Source organism: Chelonoidis abingdonii, chromosome 17 (assembly GCF_003597395.2).
Source record: "Chelonoidis abingdonii isolate Lonesome George chromosome 17, CheloAbing_2.0, whole genome shotgun sequence".
Taxonomy (NCBI): domain Eukaryota; kingdom Metazoa; phylum Chordata; order Testudines; family Testudinidae; genus Chelonoidis; species Chelonoidis abingdonii.
The window spans coordinates 37,050,581-37,069,048 of record NC_133785.1 but is presented as its reverse complement, the minus strand read 5'-3'; the positions used below and the strand labels follow the sequence as shown (position 1 = coordinate 37,069,048).

General features: G+C 37.9%; 1 protein-coding gene across 10 annotated transcripts in view; it reads right to left on the bottom strand.

Annotated features, from left to right (window-relative positions):
* Nucleotides 1-18,468, bottom strand: part of CADPS (calcium dependent secretion activator) — a 377,508-nt gene that overhangs the window by 68,028 nt on the left and 291,012 nt on the right. For 8 of the 10 annotated variants that reach the window (XM_032781853.2, XM_032781855.2, XM_032781844.2 and 5 more), the window contains 3 exons: nucleotides 14,373-14,479; nucleotides 7,921-8,077; nucleotides 6,577-6,718 (listed from right to left, as the gene is read on the bottom strand). In XM_032781853.2, the coding sequence (XP_032637744.1) occupies nucleotides 6,577-6,718; nucleotides 7,921-8,077; nucleotides 14,373-14,479 (406 nt within the window). Of the gene's footprint in view, nucleotides 1-6,576; nucleotides 6,719-7,920; nucleotides 8,078-14,372; nucleotides 14,494-18,468 lie in introns of all 10 variants that reach the window. The other 2 variants (XM_075073179.1, XM_075073178.1) reach the window with 1 other exon arrangement.

Genomic DNA, 18,468 nt, shown 5'->3' with positions numbered 1-18,468 from the left:
TAATCCAGCCTTAATTGTCTGGCTCAGCAATATGAACACAGAGGGTGGTCATTCCGGAACTCTGTTTTGGAAGGTCTCTTCCACTCCCTATACAGCTATTGTCTTCTAGGCAGCTTTAACGGCCATACTGCAGAACTGTATAATTTCATGTTCTCCTCTTCCAATGCATTAGTTACACAGCCAAGAGGCAGAATGACTTGGATTTCCATTCTTAACTTTTTGAACAAAGTTCCACCTTCAGGGAAAAATACAGTCTAATGTCATTTTGGGGTGAAAAGATGCTTTCTGGTTTATTTATGTTTCTGGTAAATTTGATTTCACACTATCTGCTTGTTCTCCTTGTGAATAAAGAAACATATATAGGAGCCTTCTCATGCAACAAAACCATCCAGTTTCCATTCAGATGTGTATATGCCTCTTAAAGTGAATATGATTTTCAAATGATACACCTATTTCATAATGACTGAGAAACTGTTAGAGCTTTAGGAATAGTATGTCTGTGTAGTTAATATTCATATTGAATAAATCAAAAATAGCAAGGGATGGATAACATATAAATGTATAAGTAAGAGCAACTGAAAGAATAGCCAAATGGTGAACACATACATCAAAAAAAACCAACTTTGTTTTTAATACTAAAAATTCAAGAAGACACTTAGTGTCATATGCATTAAAACACTGTATTATTAAAATGATTTTCCACAGAAAATACTATACTGTATTCACATTTAAACGTATTTTTTTTTACACAACATATTATTTTGCTGATGCTTTGTGGCCCTTGCAAGGATAAGTTACAACTTTTAACAGCAAAATACTGTAGTGTATGTAGTGTAATGCTAACACATGGGCTTGATTTTGAAAAAAGCCTTCTCCTTTGCATTCACAATTTTGTAGGTGCAACTGATCTCATTTACACATCTAATGATCTGATTTGCCCCTGCAATCAGGTACCTAGATCTGTAGATGACATCAATATCATCCATAAATATTTGTGTCTGCATTTATTCAGGCCATAAAATTACAGGTACAAAATGGGAAGCTGCTTCTAAAAATCAGCCCATATTTATTTTAATACAAGATGCTAAATTTGGCCCCAATCCAGCAGTCTGATGGAGGTGACACTCAGCTCATTAGTGGCAGAGGGTTGGTTGGTCTACGAGGATTCAGTTTTAGAACTGGGGCTTAATGTATGTGAAAAGGGAAGTTCTGTCAGGTTGTACAGATTGTAGAGGGATCGCTCAGTGGTTTGAGCATTGGCCTGCTAAACCCAGGGTTGTGAGCTCAATTCTTGAGGGGGCCACTTAGGGATCTGGGGCAAAATCAGTACTTGGTCCTGCTAGTGAAGGCAGGGGGCTGGACTCAATCACCTTTCAGGATCCTTTCCAGTTCCATGAGATAGTATATTTCCATATATTACAGCTCATTTTGCATTGTTCTATTTACTCCCAATTTTTTCTATTTTCTACATTTCTACAATTCATACCTCCATTGTCTAGCTATAAAAACCTCATCACAGCCACACTATCAGTGACTAATGGCATCATTGTATTGTACCCTACAAAAATATATTAAAAAGTTCACTTTCCCTGTTATAGTATTGACCAAAGAAAACCGTAAAAATGCATAAGAAACTACATAATAAATGCCACACTACGCAATTGATATAACAGAGTGGCCAGAAAACCACGGAGTTTTTATTGAGTTAGCCCACCTAGGTACGGAACATGTAAATAAATTAGAGACTTGTTGGTGCTTAAACGTTCAGTTCCCACAGATACCCTGAAATCACTTACTGATCCGCCAGATCAGCTGTTCCTCTGATTCCTCTAGAAATCCTACTTGATTACTATAAATGCTGAACCAATTCAAGTGGTAGTCTTTCTACAAAGGCTTCAATACTAGGGGCATATCAGTGAAGTTAGTAGCAAAATCTGTGCTCTGTCTCTGGCTTGATGTCTGGTGTGGTAACCGTAAATAATATACACCTACAAGAACTTTTTCTTGGCAGGCCACTTCTCCCCAGGACATCTCTCTAGCAGGACAACATCACCTGTTCTGTCTGACTAGCTGATATACTCACACTGTTTAATTGGTTACATGTTATATTAATATATTGAGGATACATTTATAAAGGGTTAACAAATGATTAACAAATGTTAACATCATTAGCAGTATGTGTTTTGGATGGTTATAGGTACAGGAGTATAAAGCATTGTAGATAGTTAGAAGTCATGGGTATCATAACAACACCTATCTCCTGTATAGTGCATCTTCCCTCAGTAGATCAGAGAGCATTAACAAAGTGGGTCAGTATCATTATCCCCAATTTACAGATAGGGAAACTGAGGCACAAAGCAGGGAAGTGCTTGTCCAAGTTCACCCACTGGGCTAGAGGCAGAGCTAGGAACAGAAACCATATATCCTGCTCCATCCACTAGCCCACCCTTTAAGGTTATTAGCCCCCTTTTACAGATGGGGAACAGAAGCACAAAAAGATTAAGTTGTAAGCAACCTGTTGGACTCTATAACAATCTATAATAATTGATGGATCATTTATTACAACATCTTATTTTCCTTTTATAACCTGCTTACCAATGAATCCTTAATAAAGTGAGGCCATTTGGTTGGGTTTTCAGTGTGCAGATTCAACTTGCAAATTGAAAAGAAGTGCTGAGACCGACTGTCTTGTACTAAAATCCAGTGACTTCTACAATGTTACAGAAGATATTTTTCTGGTCGTTCAGGTGTCCCAGAAGAGATTTGTACAATTTTCTACCAAACCAACTCAAAAGGCCAGCAGTGGTCATTACCTGACCGTCTGCTCAAGAGGACTCCTGCTGCCAAGTGCTCTGTATACGGTATACATTTGGGTGTCTGGTGGTTGCTATGTATTTCAGAGCTCACTGAGAAGCTAGTGGGAGAAAAGCTAAGGGCATGAAGCTGTCTCCCACCTGACTTTACATATTAAACCAATCTGGAAACAGATCTAACTGACGTTCTGTGATGGGGTTTGCTGTTTCACTTTGTTTCATTTTTCTCTGCATAGTTTTGCACAGACATAGCAGCTGTGCAAACTGTTACGGGGCAGGTAACCCATGCTCATAAGTTCTATAGCTACTCAGAGCTTGTGCAAAAGAGTCAGATTACACAGCCCTCATGAGAAAATTATGTGGACATTTTTTCTTCAGTGTTTTCAATATTCAATGGCATCTATCTTACTGTTTATATGAGTCTATACACAGCTATTCGTAGCATAAGGTGAACAGTATCCAGAAAAGAAAATATAAAGATGACATGCTTGCCTACTGCCATCTGGTCAGGTTATATAGGAACGTATACTTCAGCCTTGATTGCAAGCATGAGCACAGAAAAGCCTTTTAAAAAGGCTGTCATGAGGTAATAGGATTTCACTCTCACAATTTGATGTAAAGATCTAAAGCAGGATAGCAGTAGACATGTATTCTGCTTCACCTCTTCACGCCAAGTTGAAAGCCTTTCTTCAAAGCTGAGTAAAGCTGTGCAGAATTTTCCAAGGGCAAAGATGTTTTATGTTTTTAGCAGTATCATTTCCACTGTTGCTGCTATATTATGCAATAGTGTAACAGGAGAAGGTCAAGTTAGTGTCTTTTGCACTGTTGCAGTATTAGAATGCTATTTCTTTCAATCTTTCTTGTGAATTTAAAAACAGGCAAATAGTGTGCAAACAATCTCGTGCACTCATCTGGGAAATGTGAAGTGGTGGTTACCAATTGTCACCTCCGTAGAGTTGCAAAATAGGACAAATGGCCCAAAGAAATCAACTGTCTGATAGCGTGAATGGGTAGCTGAAAGAGGAGGTATGTGGTGGAGTTGGGGAGAGTAAGTAAAATACATCTGTTATGTTGAGTCTGCTCACAGGTTTATTGTGGATTCATAGAGTCCAAGGCCAGAAGGAACCATTGTGATTATCTAGTCTGACCTCCTGTACAACACAGGCCAGAGAACTCCCCCAAAATAATTCCTAGAGCAGATCTTCTAGGAAAACATCCAGTCTGGTAAGGAATAGCACGTTGCCTGCCCATGAGACACTGAAAGAAGATTCCTTAACATCTAGTTCTGAACCATGCTCCAAATGATCATCAGTAAGATCGGAATAAGATTCCCTATTTTCCTTCACGCAGTGCATATTGTACTCTATGTTTTGCACAGATATGTTCACTGGCCTTATGGCAAATCCCAATGAGTTATCTTTAACAACTCTCTCTCTCTGGTAAATTAAGAATGAAGTATCTGCTAGTGAAAGAAATTATTAAAATGCCTGTTTTCACTAAAGGAACATAAGCTTTCCATGAACAGAACACGTACTCCGTGTCAAAGCACTTTTAAGCATCCCAGTCCACTCTATGAGACAGATTAGTCTCAAAGTGAAACATTAGACTAAGAAAAGAAGTTTTCATAACTTGAAGGATACATTAAAATTATAGCATTAACATATCAGAAACTCCCTACTTTAATTCTGAAAGTGATTATGTTCCACATATCTAAAACATTGAGAAAACATTTCAAAACCCAAACGTTGTGACAAAAACATACATTTATATAAATCTATATTTGAGTCTAAGGTTAGTTAAAACCAAGAATAGTCATTATTTTTAAATATATTCAAGTTTCTGATTTAAAACAAATACAATAAAAGGAGCTAATTATTTGTCAAATGCATGGTTAAGTAGCATGGTTACATGAAGTGATTGCACCAATTTTATACCACATCTATTACTAAAGCCATGCTGTAAAATTAAAGCTAATGCTAACTTTAAAATGCAGTTCTATCTGAAGAAATGATTATGTAAAAATGGCATTTTGCCACTCAAAGATCAATTTCCTGTGAATTTGCAGAGTTATATCTGCTTATTTTAGAGTCAAAAATGAATTTTTAGTGTTTTTAATCCTGTTAACACTGCAAAGCCAACACAGCAAAGGGAAAGTGAGCTGGATTCTTCTATTCCTTCTCTATTCCTTCTATTCCTTCCATTATCAACATAATGGAATACTGAGTTGCAGTCATTTGTTCCTCTGTAAAAGGGATATATGACTAAAAAGAGGGATTGTGCGGGTGTAAATGAGGGCCTAATTTGGCACACAAAACCTTTACTGCTGGTGGTGATGTACAAGAATGCAAGAACCATCCTGGATAATCATATTTAAGGGCTGGTCTACACTACGGGATAAAATCGATTTTAGATACGCAATTTCAGCTACATGAATAACGTAGCTGAAGTCGAATATCTAAAATCGATTTACTCACCCGTCTTCACCGCGCGGGATCGATGTCCGCGGCTCGCCATGTCGATTCCAGAACTCCGTTGGGGTTGGTGGAGTTCCGGAATCGATATAAGCACGCTCAGGGATTGATATATCCCATCTAGATTAGACGCGATATATCGATCCCAGAGCAATCGATTTTAATGTGCCGATACGGCGTGTAGTCTAGACGTGGCCACAGGTTGAATTTGGAGGGCTGGCTGTCAGCACAAAATCTCTTAACTGGTATGGAATCTCTTTTTGGTATGGAAAACACTGAAAGACACCTCTCCTTTTACATAGTAACTTTTCAGAAAAGAACAATATCCTATACTGGGTATCTTTCAGCTTACTCTTTTAACTTTTTTTTAAAGGACACACGTCCTTCATAGTATCTAACTGTGCCTTCTTGGAACAAGCATGACAGTATTCTGCAATGCTTAGAAACTTAAGAAGTAATAATTATACTGTAAAATTGCCATTGCTTTAAAGGACTTTATGTTTTTAAAATTGCACAGATCTTAGGCTAAGAGTTTGGTTTCTCACTACATTTATTTCTTAGTTTTAAGCTATCACTTCTATGAGATCAGTAAATAGTGTTGCTCAAATCTTCCCTCTAATTTCTGCTCCCCAGTAGTTAGCACACCAAGTTTCCCTTTAGGGCAAGTACCTCCAGGATCTCTCCCGAAAGAGAGAGGTTTAAAGAGGTTTATTTCTGAAAGTGCATAGCTTTAAAGCAGCATCTTGCGCTGGTGCCCTTCACATTTGCATTTAAAAAAAATCAATCCAGCGACCAGTAGTGGTGCTGAACTGACGAAGCACATCCCTGCATTATCCCTTCACAGGGTGGGTGGAAAAAAATGAGTTTTTGGAATAAAAATTGCAATAGTGACCCACCCAATGTATAGTGCTGGACTGAACATAGTAAAGCAAGGTTTTTGTTCTGAAAAGAAGCTATTTGCATTTAAGAGCAGCATTGGAAAAGGCTTTTTAGATTGAGTAGTCAGATCTAAAAAGCCAAGCAAAATGAGAGGATTTCATGTTTCTCATATTTCCATTTGCACACTAAAGTGTTCAACTTAAGTCAGCATTGCACTAAAAAAAAAATCACATATTGTTCTTCTCATAAACCTTTAAAACCCTTAACAAATTAGGCCCTTATATTTTTAGGACTGTACTAGAAAATATAAGGCATTTGCTGGATGTCCAATCTAGTGTTCACTACTTCATCTCTGTACGAATCTCCATCCATTTGCACCCAAACTTCGATTGTATCAAAGGAGATTTCCTTACTTTACTGGCTCCCATGATTCCCGCTCAAAGCCCCTGTGAATTGATTGTGCAATTGAGGACTCCATCAGATCGACATATCTAACAACAAGTGGAGCAAACAGGTCTTGAAGGTGTTTGTGGAATTTTCCATTGCACAAATTATCTAGAATAGATAAATAAAAGTATAGTAAGAAACTATTGTTACTGAATCCTCTGTAACAACCCACAAGTAGTGGCATTTTATTACACAACGAATATGCTGGCTAATAGGAAGAAATTTCATAACTGGAGTTTGCACTGGGAGTCCTGAACCATCAAGATCAGTGATAAACATAGCAGGATTGAGCTCTTAACTGGAATAATCAAACAGCAGATCTTCTCCATTAGTATCAAATTTAGAGATAAGAAAACAATTATGTACTATTTGCTATTATAAAAAAAGCAGAGTGTGGTAAGCATCACTGCCTGTGCAGGCTGGGAAATCAGTGCTTCATTAGAGAATCACTACTCTTATTCAGGAAATTGTTTTTCTCCTAAGAGGAACCTCAACACTCATTAGGCATGTCTTAAGAAGCTAATTAAGGCCCCGATCCTGCAACAAGCTATTTTTGCAAGATTGGGGTCTAATTTACAAACATGGGTCAGATGGGACTGGACAGCACTCCATGGGATTTCCAAGAGCACTCAGAATTGGCCTAATTCTGCTCCCATTGCTGTTATCAGGAATTAACAGCATTGGCTTCAATGGGAGCAGAGTTAGGCTAATAGGGGGCACTTCTGGAAATCTTACCTGTCCTACCAGCATGTAACATGACAGGAGAGAAAACAGTTCAATCCATGGCTAACCTTGCTTCTTTGCATTTCTCTTGTGTATAAAGTAACCTTACGTCATTTATTTTACTCTATATAAAACCCAGATGTCTTTCCTTTCCTTTTATAAAACTCTTGAAAGGTGGGAGGGGGAGACTCCATATTTTGTAAAATATGGTGCAGGTAGAAATGCTTAATGAAAATAACAGTAATTTACTAACCATCAATAATGCACTCACCACCATGGAACCTGAGTGAATAGGACATTACAGAAGTTCCAACCCCTGACTTTGAACAGGAATTTATCTTTACTTAAAACAAATTCCTGAGCAAATGAAAGGCAGGAAAAGAAGATTTTTTTTATATTAAAGGAAAATAAATAAATGATATACGCAGCAATTTTCCCCTAAGGTAACCACAAAATTAAACGGACACATTTGTTTTAAAGTACCACCCCACACTGGTTTTCTGTACAGCATGGAAAGGCCAGAAATAGAATCAATAACCTGGCAGATTTGCCCTATCAAAAATACATGGTCAAAATACAATACATACAGTCAGGACGGAGGAAATCATTTAGGAGCTGAAATAGTGGAAAGCTGTCCCATGTGTCTGGGGGTTGCACCTCTAATGCAGCATCCATATCCACCGCAAACAATGACAGGAAGGTTTCTGCATGTTCAACCATTAAGTCTGACCACCACGCAAAGGCCTTAAAATTTGGTAGAAAAAAAAACAATAATAAAGAAATGAATTAGTTCCATTAAAGCACAGTCAATGAGATGAGACCATTTATCTTAAAAACAAATGTGCATCCCAGAGGAAACCAACTTTATTGTAAAGAGAACAGTGCTGTCAAATGTTAGCCACAGCATGTACAGTGCAAATCACATAAATTATGCACCTAACATTTTGATACAGAAATGTCTCATAACGCATATATTCAGAACTTCACTGTACGAATAGTCAGTTGTAACATGACAGAAAAGGTAGGTCTGTTCAATTTACAATAACTCACTAAAATTTTTCTTGAATCATGCTATTTGCTGGAGAAGTCAACTAGTTCTTATTCTAAGGTATAGAAATCTGGGAGTTTCTTCACTGTGTTTATGGGTTTTCTGCTAAGTTTTTCAATAATTTTTAAATGTATTTGGATTCACTATTACTGTTCATCTTGAAATGCTAGAAGCCTGCACTTTCATAGTCTTTCCTAAATCTCTTATCTAGAAATATTTCAAGCATCACCAGTAAAAATTACTACAGCACCTTTCATTTTCCATGGTTAGGTATAAAGCTCTTTAAACTTACTAGCATTGTTTACAATGCCCTTATTATGAAAATGTTTGTAACCAATTTCAGAACTATGTTACAGACATGCCGGGATACCAGTCGTAAAACATCAAAATCAAGCCAGGACTTTACTGAGGCAGGAAAACATACATAAACTTGAAAACCAAAAAATATCAGTGAAGTAACTCATTTTCATGCACATGGGCCCTTAAAATTCACTGTACAGGTTCTCTGAAGTGACATTCACATCATACATGGCTCAGATGCGAATGTGTTTCAAACGCATGCATGCGTGTTTAGTAATCACCTCTGGCTGGGAACATGCAGTATGAGCGGTGCTGTCAATCGGACCGTGTGCAGTAATTTTTAGGTGATAGGAAACTATCAAAGATTTAAAGTGTCTACCTAAGAAATATCATCCCAGACTTTCCAAGAGAAGGAAACCTAATAAATAGGCACCAGACTAGAAAGATGGAACAAAGACTAAGAATAAACATGTCAGTTTAAAGAGAACCTGTCAGCCAGGAATATGTATTTTTGCCTCCTGGAAGGAGTAAGTTTCTGTCAGACGTGAATGGACAGAATGGACTTCTTTCTTTCTTAGGGCTCGATCTTGCATGCACTGAAGTTCTGCCATTGACATCAATAATAGAAGCATTTGTTCATTAATCCTTATTACTGAGCTTATTTTAGAATGTTAGACTAAGGAGGGTGTTTTGCCATATACAGGTACCTGTACCTCATAACAACGTTCCTGCCAATGGCAGAATCCCTTGAATAGTTTCCCATTTGGTCTCCCTTGTACTTGGCTTCCAGCTACACAAGCTTCAAAGCCATGGGACTGAGTCTCCATTTCACTATCCCAATTTTATGCCACTCTACCTCAACTGACCTCAACAGAGTCACACCAGCATAAAACCAGTGGAAAAGCGCAAAGAATCAGGCCCACACTGTGTATAATTGTATAAGTGTGGCCTGCCTTGTGTGCCAGCCCCATGGAATGAGGGGCAGGATGGTGTGCCCTTAACCCTTGCACTGGTGCATCTTATCACCATTTCCTGCACTCGGAGGGAAGTGGGCTCTGCAGAGCACTCCACCCCCTTGCTCCAGTGGGCAGGAAGAGGAGAGAGAGGGTGGAGAATGGGAGAAACCTTAGCTCCAGCCCCCCAACCAATTAATGCCCAGTAGCAGATCTGTGCTGGAACGCTGGGGAACACATGCTGCACTGGGTATAGACCTGGTGCAGTTTTACTTCCTCCCTGGAGCAGCATGAAGAAATTCTCCAACTCATCAACATGCAGCCTTAGCCTGGGCAGATTGCAAAGTGACATCCATCACGCGTGCCATCACTGAAAAAAAATCTGTCCCCATGGACGTTCAGTAAGCCTAGGGTCAGATGCAAAGACCGTCTTGGACTTTTGCTAATGTGTTTGCTGAGTAATTCTATGACTGCCATGAACAGTGCAAGGCTGCTCAGCACAGCTGAGTGTGAACTAGTACTGTTAGCAGCTCTCTCTGGAGTTCATGTCCAAAAGGGAGAGAGAGAGAGATGTGAAAATGCTGCTTTGATGTAATGGTGGGTTGGATATTTTTACACAATATTCTCCAATAGCAAGATCATCTGAAGCAAAAGTGGCAGGAATCAATTCTGCTTTCAATGTCTGCTCAAATTTTCTCCAAAGATAAAAAACATAAAAGCTATGGTGGTTGACAGTGTCCCTTTAAAACAATTTTTTTAAACTAGTTTGGAAGAGCTAATGCTTGCGATGCTACATTTTTTTCTGCTAGGCCTTTGTTTCTTGAGAATATAAAATCCTGTCCCCTTGCCAAGTTATTAGCAAATGGATCTGAGTGCTAAGATCCTTGTTAGTAACTCTGTCCATGAAGATGAACAAAATCACTGTTTTGGGGGAAGAAAAATATTATTTTCTCCAACAAATCCCAAAATATTTAAGAGTCCTGCAAGAAAACCTGCTTTCATGAGAAAGAATTTTTTTAAAAAAGAAATTAACAAGAAAATCAATATGTGATCACTTGTGAAAAACATAGTCATACTTTTATTTCTGCTGGAATTATCAAATTCTACCTTCATAATTATCCAACTAATGTCTGGGATTCCCCCACCACTTCACAGCTAGGCACTAATTTCTTGAAATGAGAGAAGTAACATTTCATCACTCAAAAATCTCTTTCAATTTTATCAACCATCTACTTACCTGCTTTGCTTCAATATGATTTAAGGATAAAAGTGTGCTTTCTAGACAAACACACCTAATATTATATATTTTACACACAGGTACACATGTATATATGCATATCTTCAAAGAGTTAAAATACATATATACATATACATACATATACATAGAGAGAGAGAGAGAGAGAGAGAGGGCAAAATTAAAAATACATGAAGGCTTAGGTCTTATGACATTTACAATTATTATTCCATGTGGAGGAGAATCAACTTTGGAGACACCTGATGAGAGAAATGACATGAGTCTAAGCTCTCATGTATTATAGTTGTGTACATACTGTACACTGGATGTTTCGTCTGCACTTGTGTCTGGGCAATTTTATTTCTTATTATGACTAACAAAAACAACTTAATAAAATATAATTTCTCCATGTTAATATTTTTCAAATTTTTCCCATAGGGTAGTGGCCATTTGTGGACTCTCAAGCTTGTTTTATGAGAGTCTGTAATGTGTATTGTTGGCATGTTCACATGCATTCACATGCTAGAACAAAACGGGCTAATTTCAATGTGCAAATGCTACTGATCCTGGCATCTCTCCAGTAAATGACAACTTTGTTTTCTTGAGGGATATCCAACTAGACATATGAGTCATCTCTAGAGTCATGGGTGGTCTTTACTAACTCCAGGTGAACAGAAAAAAAAAATACGCATGTGAAAACTCATTTGGAGTAATTAAGCCTACAAGGTAGACTCAGTTACATTGATATAAGCAGAAAACTTAGACAGAAAATCTTGAACTTAACCGTGAAGACTTTTTTTGACCATATGTAAGATACTGAGAAGACATTTCTAAAATGTCACAGTGCGTAACACTCCGGATAATTGAGCTTACATATAAATATCCCTGCAGGTGTTTCCTTTGAGTACAATGCAGTTATTTGGCAAAATCTCATGAAATCTGCACAATAACAAAGGAAATAATGTGGATATAGTTGTACATACCATAAAAGCCACATGATAAAACCACATTCAACCTATTGTTTTCCTCACTGGGGTGAAATTCACCCTATAGGCAGTGGTCAGCACAATTCCTGTGCACCACTTAAGTCTCACTTAGGATATGTCTACACTGCAGTTAGACACCCACATCTGGCCCGTGCCAGCTGATTTGGGTTTGGGCTAAGGGGCGGTTTAATTGTGGTGTAGACGTAGGCTGGAGCCCAGGATTTAGTACCCTGAGAGATGGGAGGGTCCCAGAGCTTGGGCTGCAGCTTGAGCCTGACCATTTACACTACAATTAGACAGCCCCTTAGCCCAGGTTGCGTGAGCCCAAGTCAGCGGGCATAGGCCAGACTCGGGTGTCTAATTGCACTGTAGACAGACCCTTAGACCCCCCAAAATAAGACTTTGTGTTGGGCCTCTGGACAGGGATGAATGTCACCGTTTCAGATCATCATCCAAAGTAGGAGCAGAGTATACATGTTCCCCTCCTATTGCCACAAACATCACGATGCACATTTTTATCTTCCCAATGTAGCGGACAGAACACGTGTCCAGCATCATAGCCACTTGCCTCACAACATGCTGCCATTATAAAAATAACTAGCATTAAAAAATAAAGAGAGTTCTTTCCTTACAGTGCGTACATAGAATATATGACAGTGATGAGTGGAATAAAGTATTACTTTCTTTAGACAGTCTATTACAATTCACATGTAGCTCTGTGGCATTCTGCTCTTTCTGACTCTTAGAGCATCCCAAATAAACGAAAATAAAGATTATTTCACTCTTCACCACAGTATATTCTCTCTCTCTATATAAATACTGTATATCTAGTACAGTACACACACAGACAAAATTAAAGGAAGACTATTATCACCCTAACTGTTTATCACTTATTTCATAATTGCAGTGGTGTACTATAGATCAGGTAAATGCAGAACAACATAGGTAACAACAGGCTGAGGAAAGATTCCAGGCAGGTAAGGGTTGTGTTGGGATGTAACTGCAGTGCTTGTAAAATATACTCATTGTTACATGCTTGGACTGGATTCTGTCCCACATTTACCCCTCTGTGGAGGGCTACCAATTCCACAAGCAGTCACTCTGAAGTTGCTGTTACATTCCTTGGACCAAAGTTACAAAGCAAGGATAACCCAGGTAAAATCCCATTAGGAAACATGGCACCGAGAGGGCATGCACGAAATATGACAGGAGGTGACTCATTTCATTCAGTTTAGTCACATACCTCTTTCCCCTGCCAGGATCATCCAAGATTGAATGAACAGTAGAAAAACAGGGAGGAAATTTAAATATGCAATCAGGCATTAGTTGGGACTCGAGGATGGTTGTGTTGTAGAAATAAGTTAGATTGTACTGTAAATTTAACATACATCAGAATGATTGTTTTCGGTGATTGTGACATTATTTATCAAATTTATTTAATGCAATATATATATATATATTTAAAAATGTGAAGGAGAAGAGAAAATAGTGAATGATTGTAACAATACTAAAGTTATAAACAAATAATTGTTAAATCTGAGTTTTAAAATGATCAGCTTTACGACAATTATCACAGAGTACTGGATTTGCAGAGAACGAAGGGCCGGATCCTGTATATTCTTACACATGTGTAACTTTACTCATGTCGGTAGTCCCACCGAGATGAAAATCTCATGACATCTCGTCAATGAGGTTATACACCTCCATGCAATTACTCACGTGTTTAAGTGGTCACAAGATCATGATCTATGCTACTGAGGTTCTCATATATTTTGGACTTAGTGAGATATGGATTCCCTGTTTAAAAATCTTATTAAAACAAGAATCTTTCTGCTAGACAGCTTTGAAGAATAAAGCTATTTTTCATTTTGCTAAGTACTGGATAACCTGTTTACTCAGTAACAGAGGACAATTCATTTCAGCCACAGTACAAGTAGGATACTCCAAACAGGCTGAGAAAGGCATAGCTGACTGAAAAGCCACAGTGAGTAAAAGAAGATCATCATATTCAATGACACAAGTAAAAAAGAAACAAAAAAATGGTTAAAAGAATTTTATATAGAAAGAAACAGACCAAAAATACTGTGAACATTTGTGGTGCTTTTTCTTTGTTACAATGCTGAATGGTGACAAGGGAAAACTGTTTGGATAAGGCTGAAATTGATTCATTTCATTATGCTTGGAAGTATAAACATGACTTTTTGGAAACCCATGACCCCTCTCGAAAGTGGACAGACTTTACATTGTGATTAGTCCAGTGGGTTGGCCAAATTCAGCTCTCACTGACGAGGGCAGAATTTGGCCAATTTTGTGTAACCCCTCCCCTTCTCTAAAAACTGACTTCCCCGAGTTTATTTTTTCTGCAATTATATTCTGACAGTTATTTAAGAAGACCAGGTGGCTTTAACAGTGATATGAAACCACATGGTGTGGTTCAACATTCAGCACAGCGAAATGGACAAAGCTCTCCAAACCAAAAAGATCCTGTCCAAAGACATGCTAGAGCACTGCTACTCACCTCTGCATGGTGTTCTTCATTCTGCTGTAGAACTTCAATGACCAGTTCTGCCAGACGTATTGTATCTTCTAGCTTTTTGGCAGGAGTGACTAACCGGCCTACATTTTCTGTAGCACAAGAACTTGAGTTAAAATGGAGTGAAACATGAGAGGCTAGAAGTATGGCCAATAGATTTAAGTGGAAAAAGTTCCATAATAGTTAATAACTCTAAAAATTTTTTCATGCAAGTGTTAAATGCTCTATAATTAGTACTGAGCAAACCGTAAAGCCACATTTGTTATTTGTACTATGAAAACGCAGTGCTCCAGTTCTGAATTTCAAAATACTATGTGAATAGTTTTACTTTCCATTTTGTGTTGGTGACACTTTATTAATTCAAATTAACAGAATAGCAAATTCCATAGAGACAGCATCCATCTATTAACAGATGACAATATGTATCTTTCTGGTTAGACTATGCTATTATATATTTGACGTACACATAATTTGTAGAGTTTTGTTTAAATAGAGCTTTTAAAAAAGTAAGTTGTTGAATATAACAGTGATACATTAATTTCAATGATATACAATGGGTGCGCTTAAAAAGATTCTACTGTTCTGAAAGATTTTACCAATTTAAGAGATATTCCTTATATATATACATATATATAATGGGGAATAAAATAAAAAGAAATGTCAAACTTATAGAAACTTCATATGTGGGCCCAACTACACAGAATAAAAATTGAAGGTCCAGTTCACCACTGGTTACTCCTGGATATAACTACACTGAAAACAAGGGAGTTATGCTTGAGTAAAGCTGGAAGGACACAGTGGTAAATCAGACCACTGGTTTATAAGTATAGTTTTATGGGAAAACATATTGAACTTTAAAGTATAAAATCCCTTAAATAAATCACACGAGTTCAAATACCGAAGCAAGGTGGAGAAAAACACAGAGCTATTTCATACTATCTTGCAGTATTCTCCAAACCTTCTAAAATGAAGTCAACCTAATGCTCATGCACATCTTATACTAATGCTTATGCATCAATATATTAAATGTTATGTACTGTAGACAAACACCTTCTGGAATATTTCATTAGAAATCCGAATAAATAAATAGATAAACCCCATGACTCACTAATAATTCAGATATCAATGAAAAAGTCCAAGGAGCTGGCCAAATGCAATAGTGGCTATGTGTACATTAGCACTTCTGTTGGTAAAACTTTTGTCAGTCAGGGGTGTGAAAAACACACCCCTCTGACTGATATAAGTTTCACTGATAAAAGCACCAGTGTGGACAGCGCTCTCCTGCCAACATAGCGACTGCAGCTCACTATGATTAATTATGCTAATGGGAGAGCTCTCTCCCATCAGCATAGAAAGGTTACACGGAAGAGCTTACAGTGGCTGTACCACTGTAAGGCCTGTAGTGTAGACAGCCCATGAGCTGGGTCCCTAAGAACTTAGGGCTTGTCTACATGGGAACACTCAGGAATGTTAACCCAAATTCACTAAACATGTAAATTTAAAGTGGATAAGTTAAACTGCATTAAACCCCTTTGCGGGCACCCTAAAGCCATGCCAGCACTAGAGGTGCTATGGTGGCAGAGCGATGGCACCGTAGCTATACTGCTGTAGTGCCATAGTGTGGATACTTCCACCAGGGATAGAAGGTGTTTTCCGTCACTGTAGGAACTCCATCTCCCTGAGCAACAATAGGTAGGGTGGTGGAAGCATCAGCCAAGTTGTATCTACTTTGGGGGTTAGACTGGTAGAGCTATAGTGCGCGCAGGGGTCTCAAACACAGCTGTAGTTATGTTGACCTAAGTTTTAGGTGTAGACTAGGGCTTACAGAATTAAAGTGGTGTAAATGCAGTTTAACTAATCCCCAGTTCAGCAAAGCACTTAATGGTCCATCCCTATTTAGCAAGGCACTAGACTGGGATTTTCAAAGGAGCCAGAGGGAATCAGCTGAAATTCAACTGGAAAATTCTAGTCATACTTGATTGACTTAAACCCAAACTTAAAATTAAGCACAGAGGTAAGTGCTTTGCTGAATCAGGGCCTGCAAGAATTATGGAAGCTGTTTTGGCCCCTCTTAAGTCTATGGAAGTTTTGATCTTGACTGTAACAGAGCCAGGATTTCACCTGAAACTTATTTTGAACACATCCCTATAGTTAAATGGTTTCTCATTAAAAACAATGGCCAACATTTTCAATGTCAGAAGCCTCAAATTAAGAACCTAAGTCCACAGTTAGGAATCTATGTTGGTGCCTTAAGTTTTAAAGAAGCGATGAGCATCTAAACCTAAAATCAATGGGAGCAATAGATGTTTGGTTCCTTTAAAAATCATTTCTATTTATGTGGCACCAAAGGCCCCAATCCTGTGAAGTAGTTTTTGTGCAGATGTTCTGATGGGTTGGGCACTAAATATGGACTTTACGGTCATCTCCGGCTAGGGTGATCAGATATCCCAATTTTATAGGGACAGTCCCAATATTTGGGGTTTTGTCTTATATAGGCACCTATTACCCCCCACCCTGTCCCAATTTTTCACACTTGCTGTCTGGTCACCCTATCCCCTGCCCCAGTTTGAAAAGTGTTCCCCATGTTTCCCTTCACACATTTTCTCAAGGCAAATACTGAATGGCGAGCTAATTATTAACTTGTCATTCTTTCTTTTATCCATGCAAACGCCTCAGCAGAAACAGTGTTTTTCTTTTGTGCAATAACAGGTCACAAAAACCTTCCAAAATACATGGGTGCTTTTCCCACAGCACTGAAGTCAATGGGAGCTTTGACATTGACTGCAACGCGAGAAGTATAAATCCTGATATGGTTCATTCTTTCATTCGTGGCAGTGATTTGCTCTCAAACACAACTAAAAGACAAAAGTATTAATAAGAACAACTGCTCAGAGATGCTGTCTTTAAAGAAAATATTTTGCTTTATCAACTTTGGCAGCCAACAGATGTCAATCTTTTTTTTTCTTATTTTAAATATTTCCCTGGGTAAGTTACTATACATCAGAATATTCTGTTGAGATAGCTGGAGCACTGACAGTTAAATGAAACGAATACCATATACTTATCAAACATTTCATACAACATTGTTTAAAGCTCATACATATTCATTGTTATCATGCAAAATGTTATGCAACAACAATGTTATTTTGTGCTGACGTTGATATTTGAAAATGTTGCATATGTCAGACATTGCTAGACAAAAAAATGTGGACATTCTGAAATAAGTACTACTGTTTCTACGTCTCTAAAAGCCTACTTTGTTGTGCTAGATAATTTAAAAAATCCTTACAGTAGAACTAGCTTCCTAATATTAAACTAAACTAAAACAACGAAAAAACACTAAACTAGAAGACGGTTGAATAAAAGAAAGGAAAAACGGTTACAGTACTTGGTGTTTGTCTAGGTATGCCTTTGAGCATCTGATTTATCATGTTAGGCTGAGTTTGACTGGATGGTGATGGCCCAGCCGGTGGCTTAGGCTTAGGTTTAGCTGGACGAGCTGTTTGTCAGTGATGGAGAGAGACACAGCAAAAGTAAAGAGACATATGACATCATAAACAGTGACTAAAAGATGCAAACTTTGAAAGAAAAGCAAGCAGAAATGATAAAACACAAATGGAATAAGCTCCTTATTGTTACTTGAAGTATTACACAATTATAACACCATTTGATAACAAACATTTTAGAAGTCATCAGATTCTACGACGTGATAGTGCTTTGCAATCAAGATACTTAAAAATTCAGTGGAATGCTAATTGTATTTCATGTAGCCAAGCGCTAAAAGGAGAAGTTTAGTATGATAATTTAAAATGTATAGGTGTGTGTGAGAAATCTGAAATAATATTGCCTGGTTTTTGCACCCTATAATGGTAAGAAAGGTTCCCGATTGAAGGTGCCCCAATGCCTATTGTGAGGTTTAATATCAAAACAATGAACATAGGAATTAATTGCTTTGCAAAGACCAATTACAGATTTTAGACTTAAATACCACTGTTGGTGAAAAGGAGCTATAAAATATTCTTGCATTCTTCATGCAATTTAAACATGTAAAAAAATCTGTCACTTTAAAAAATGTGTGGTT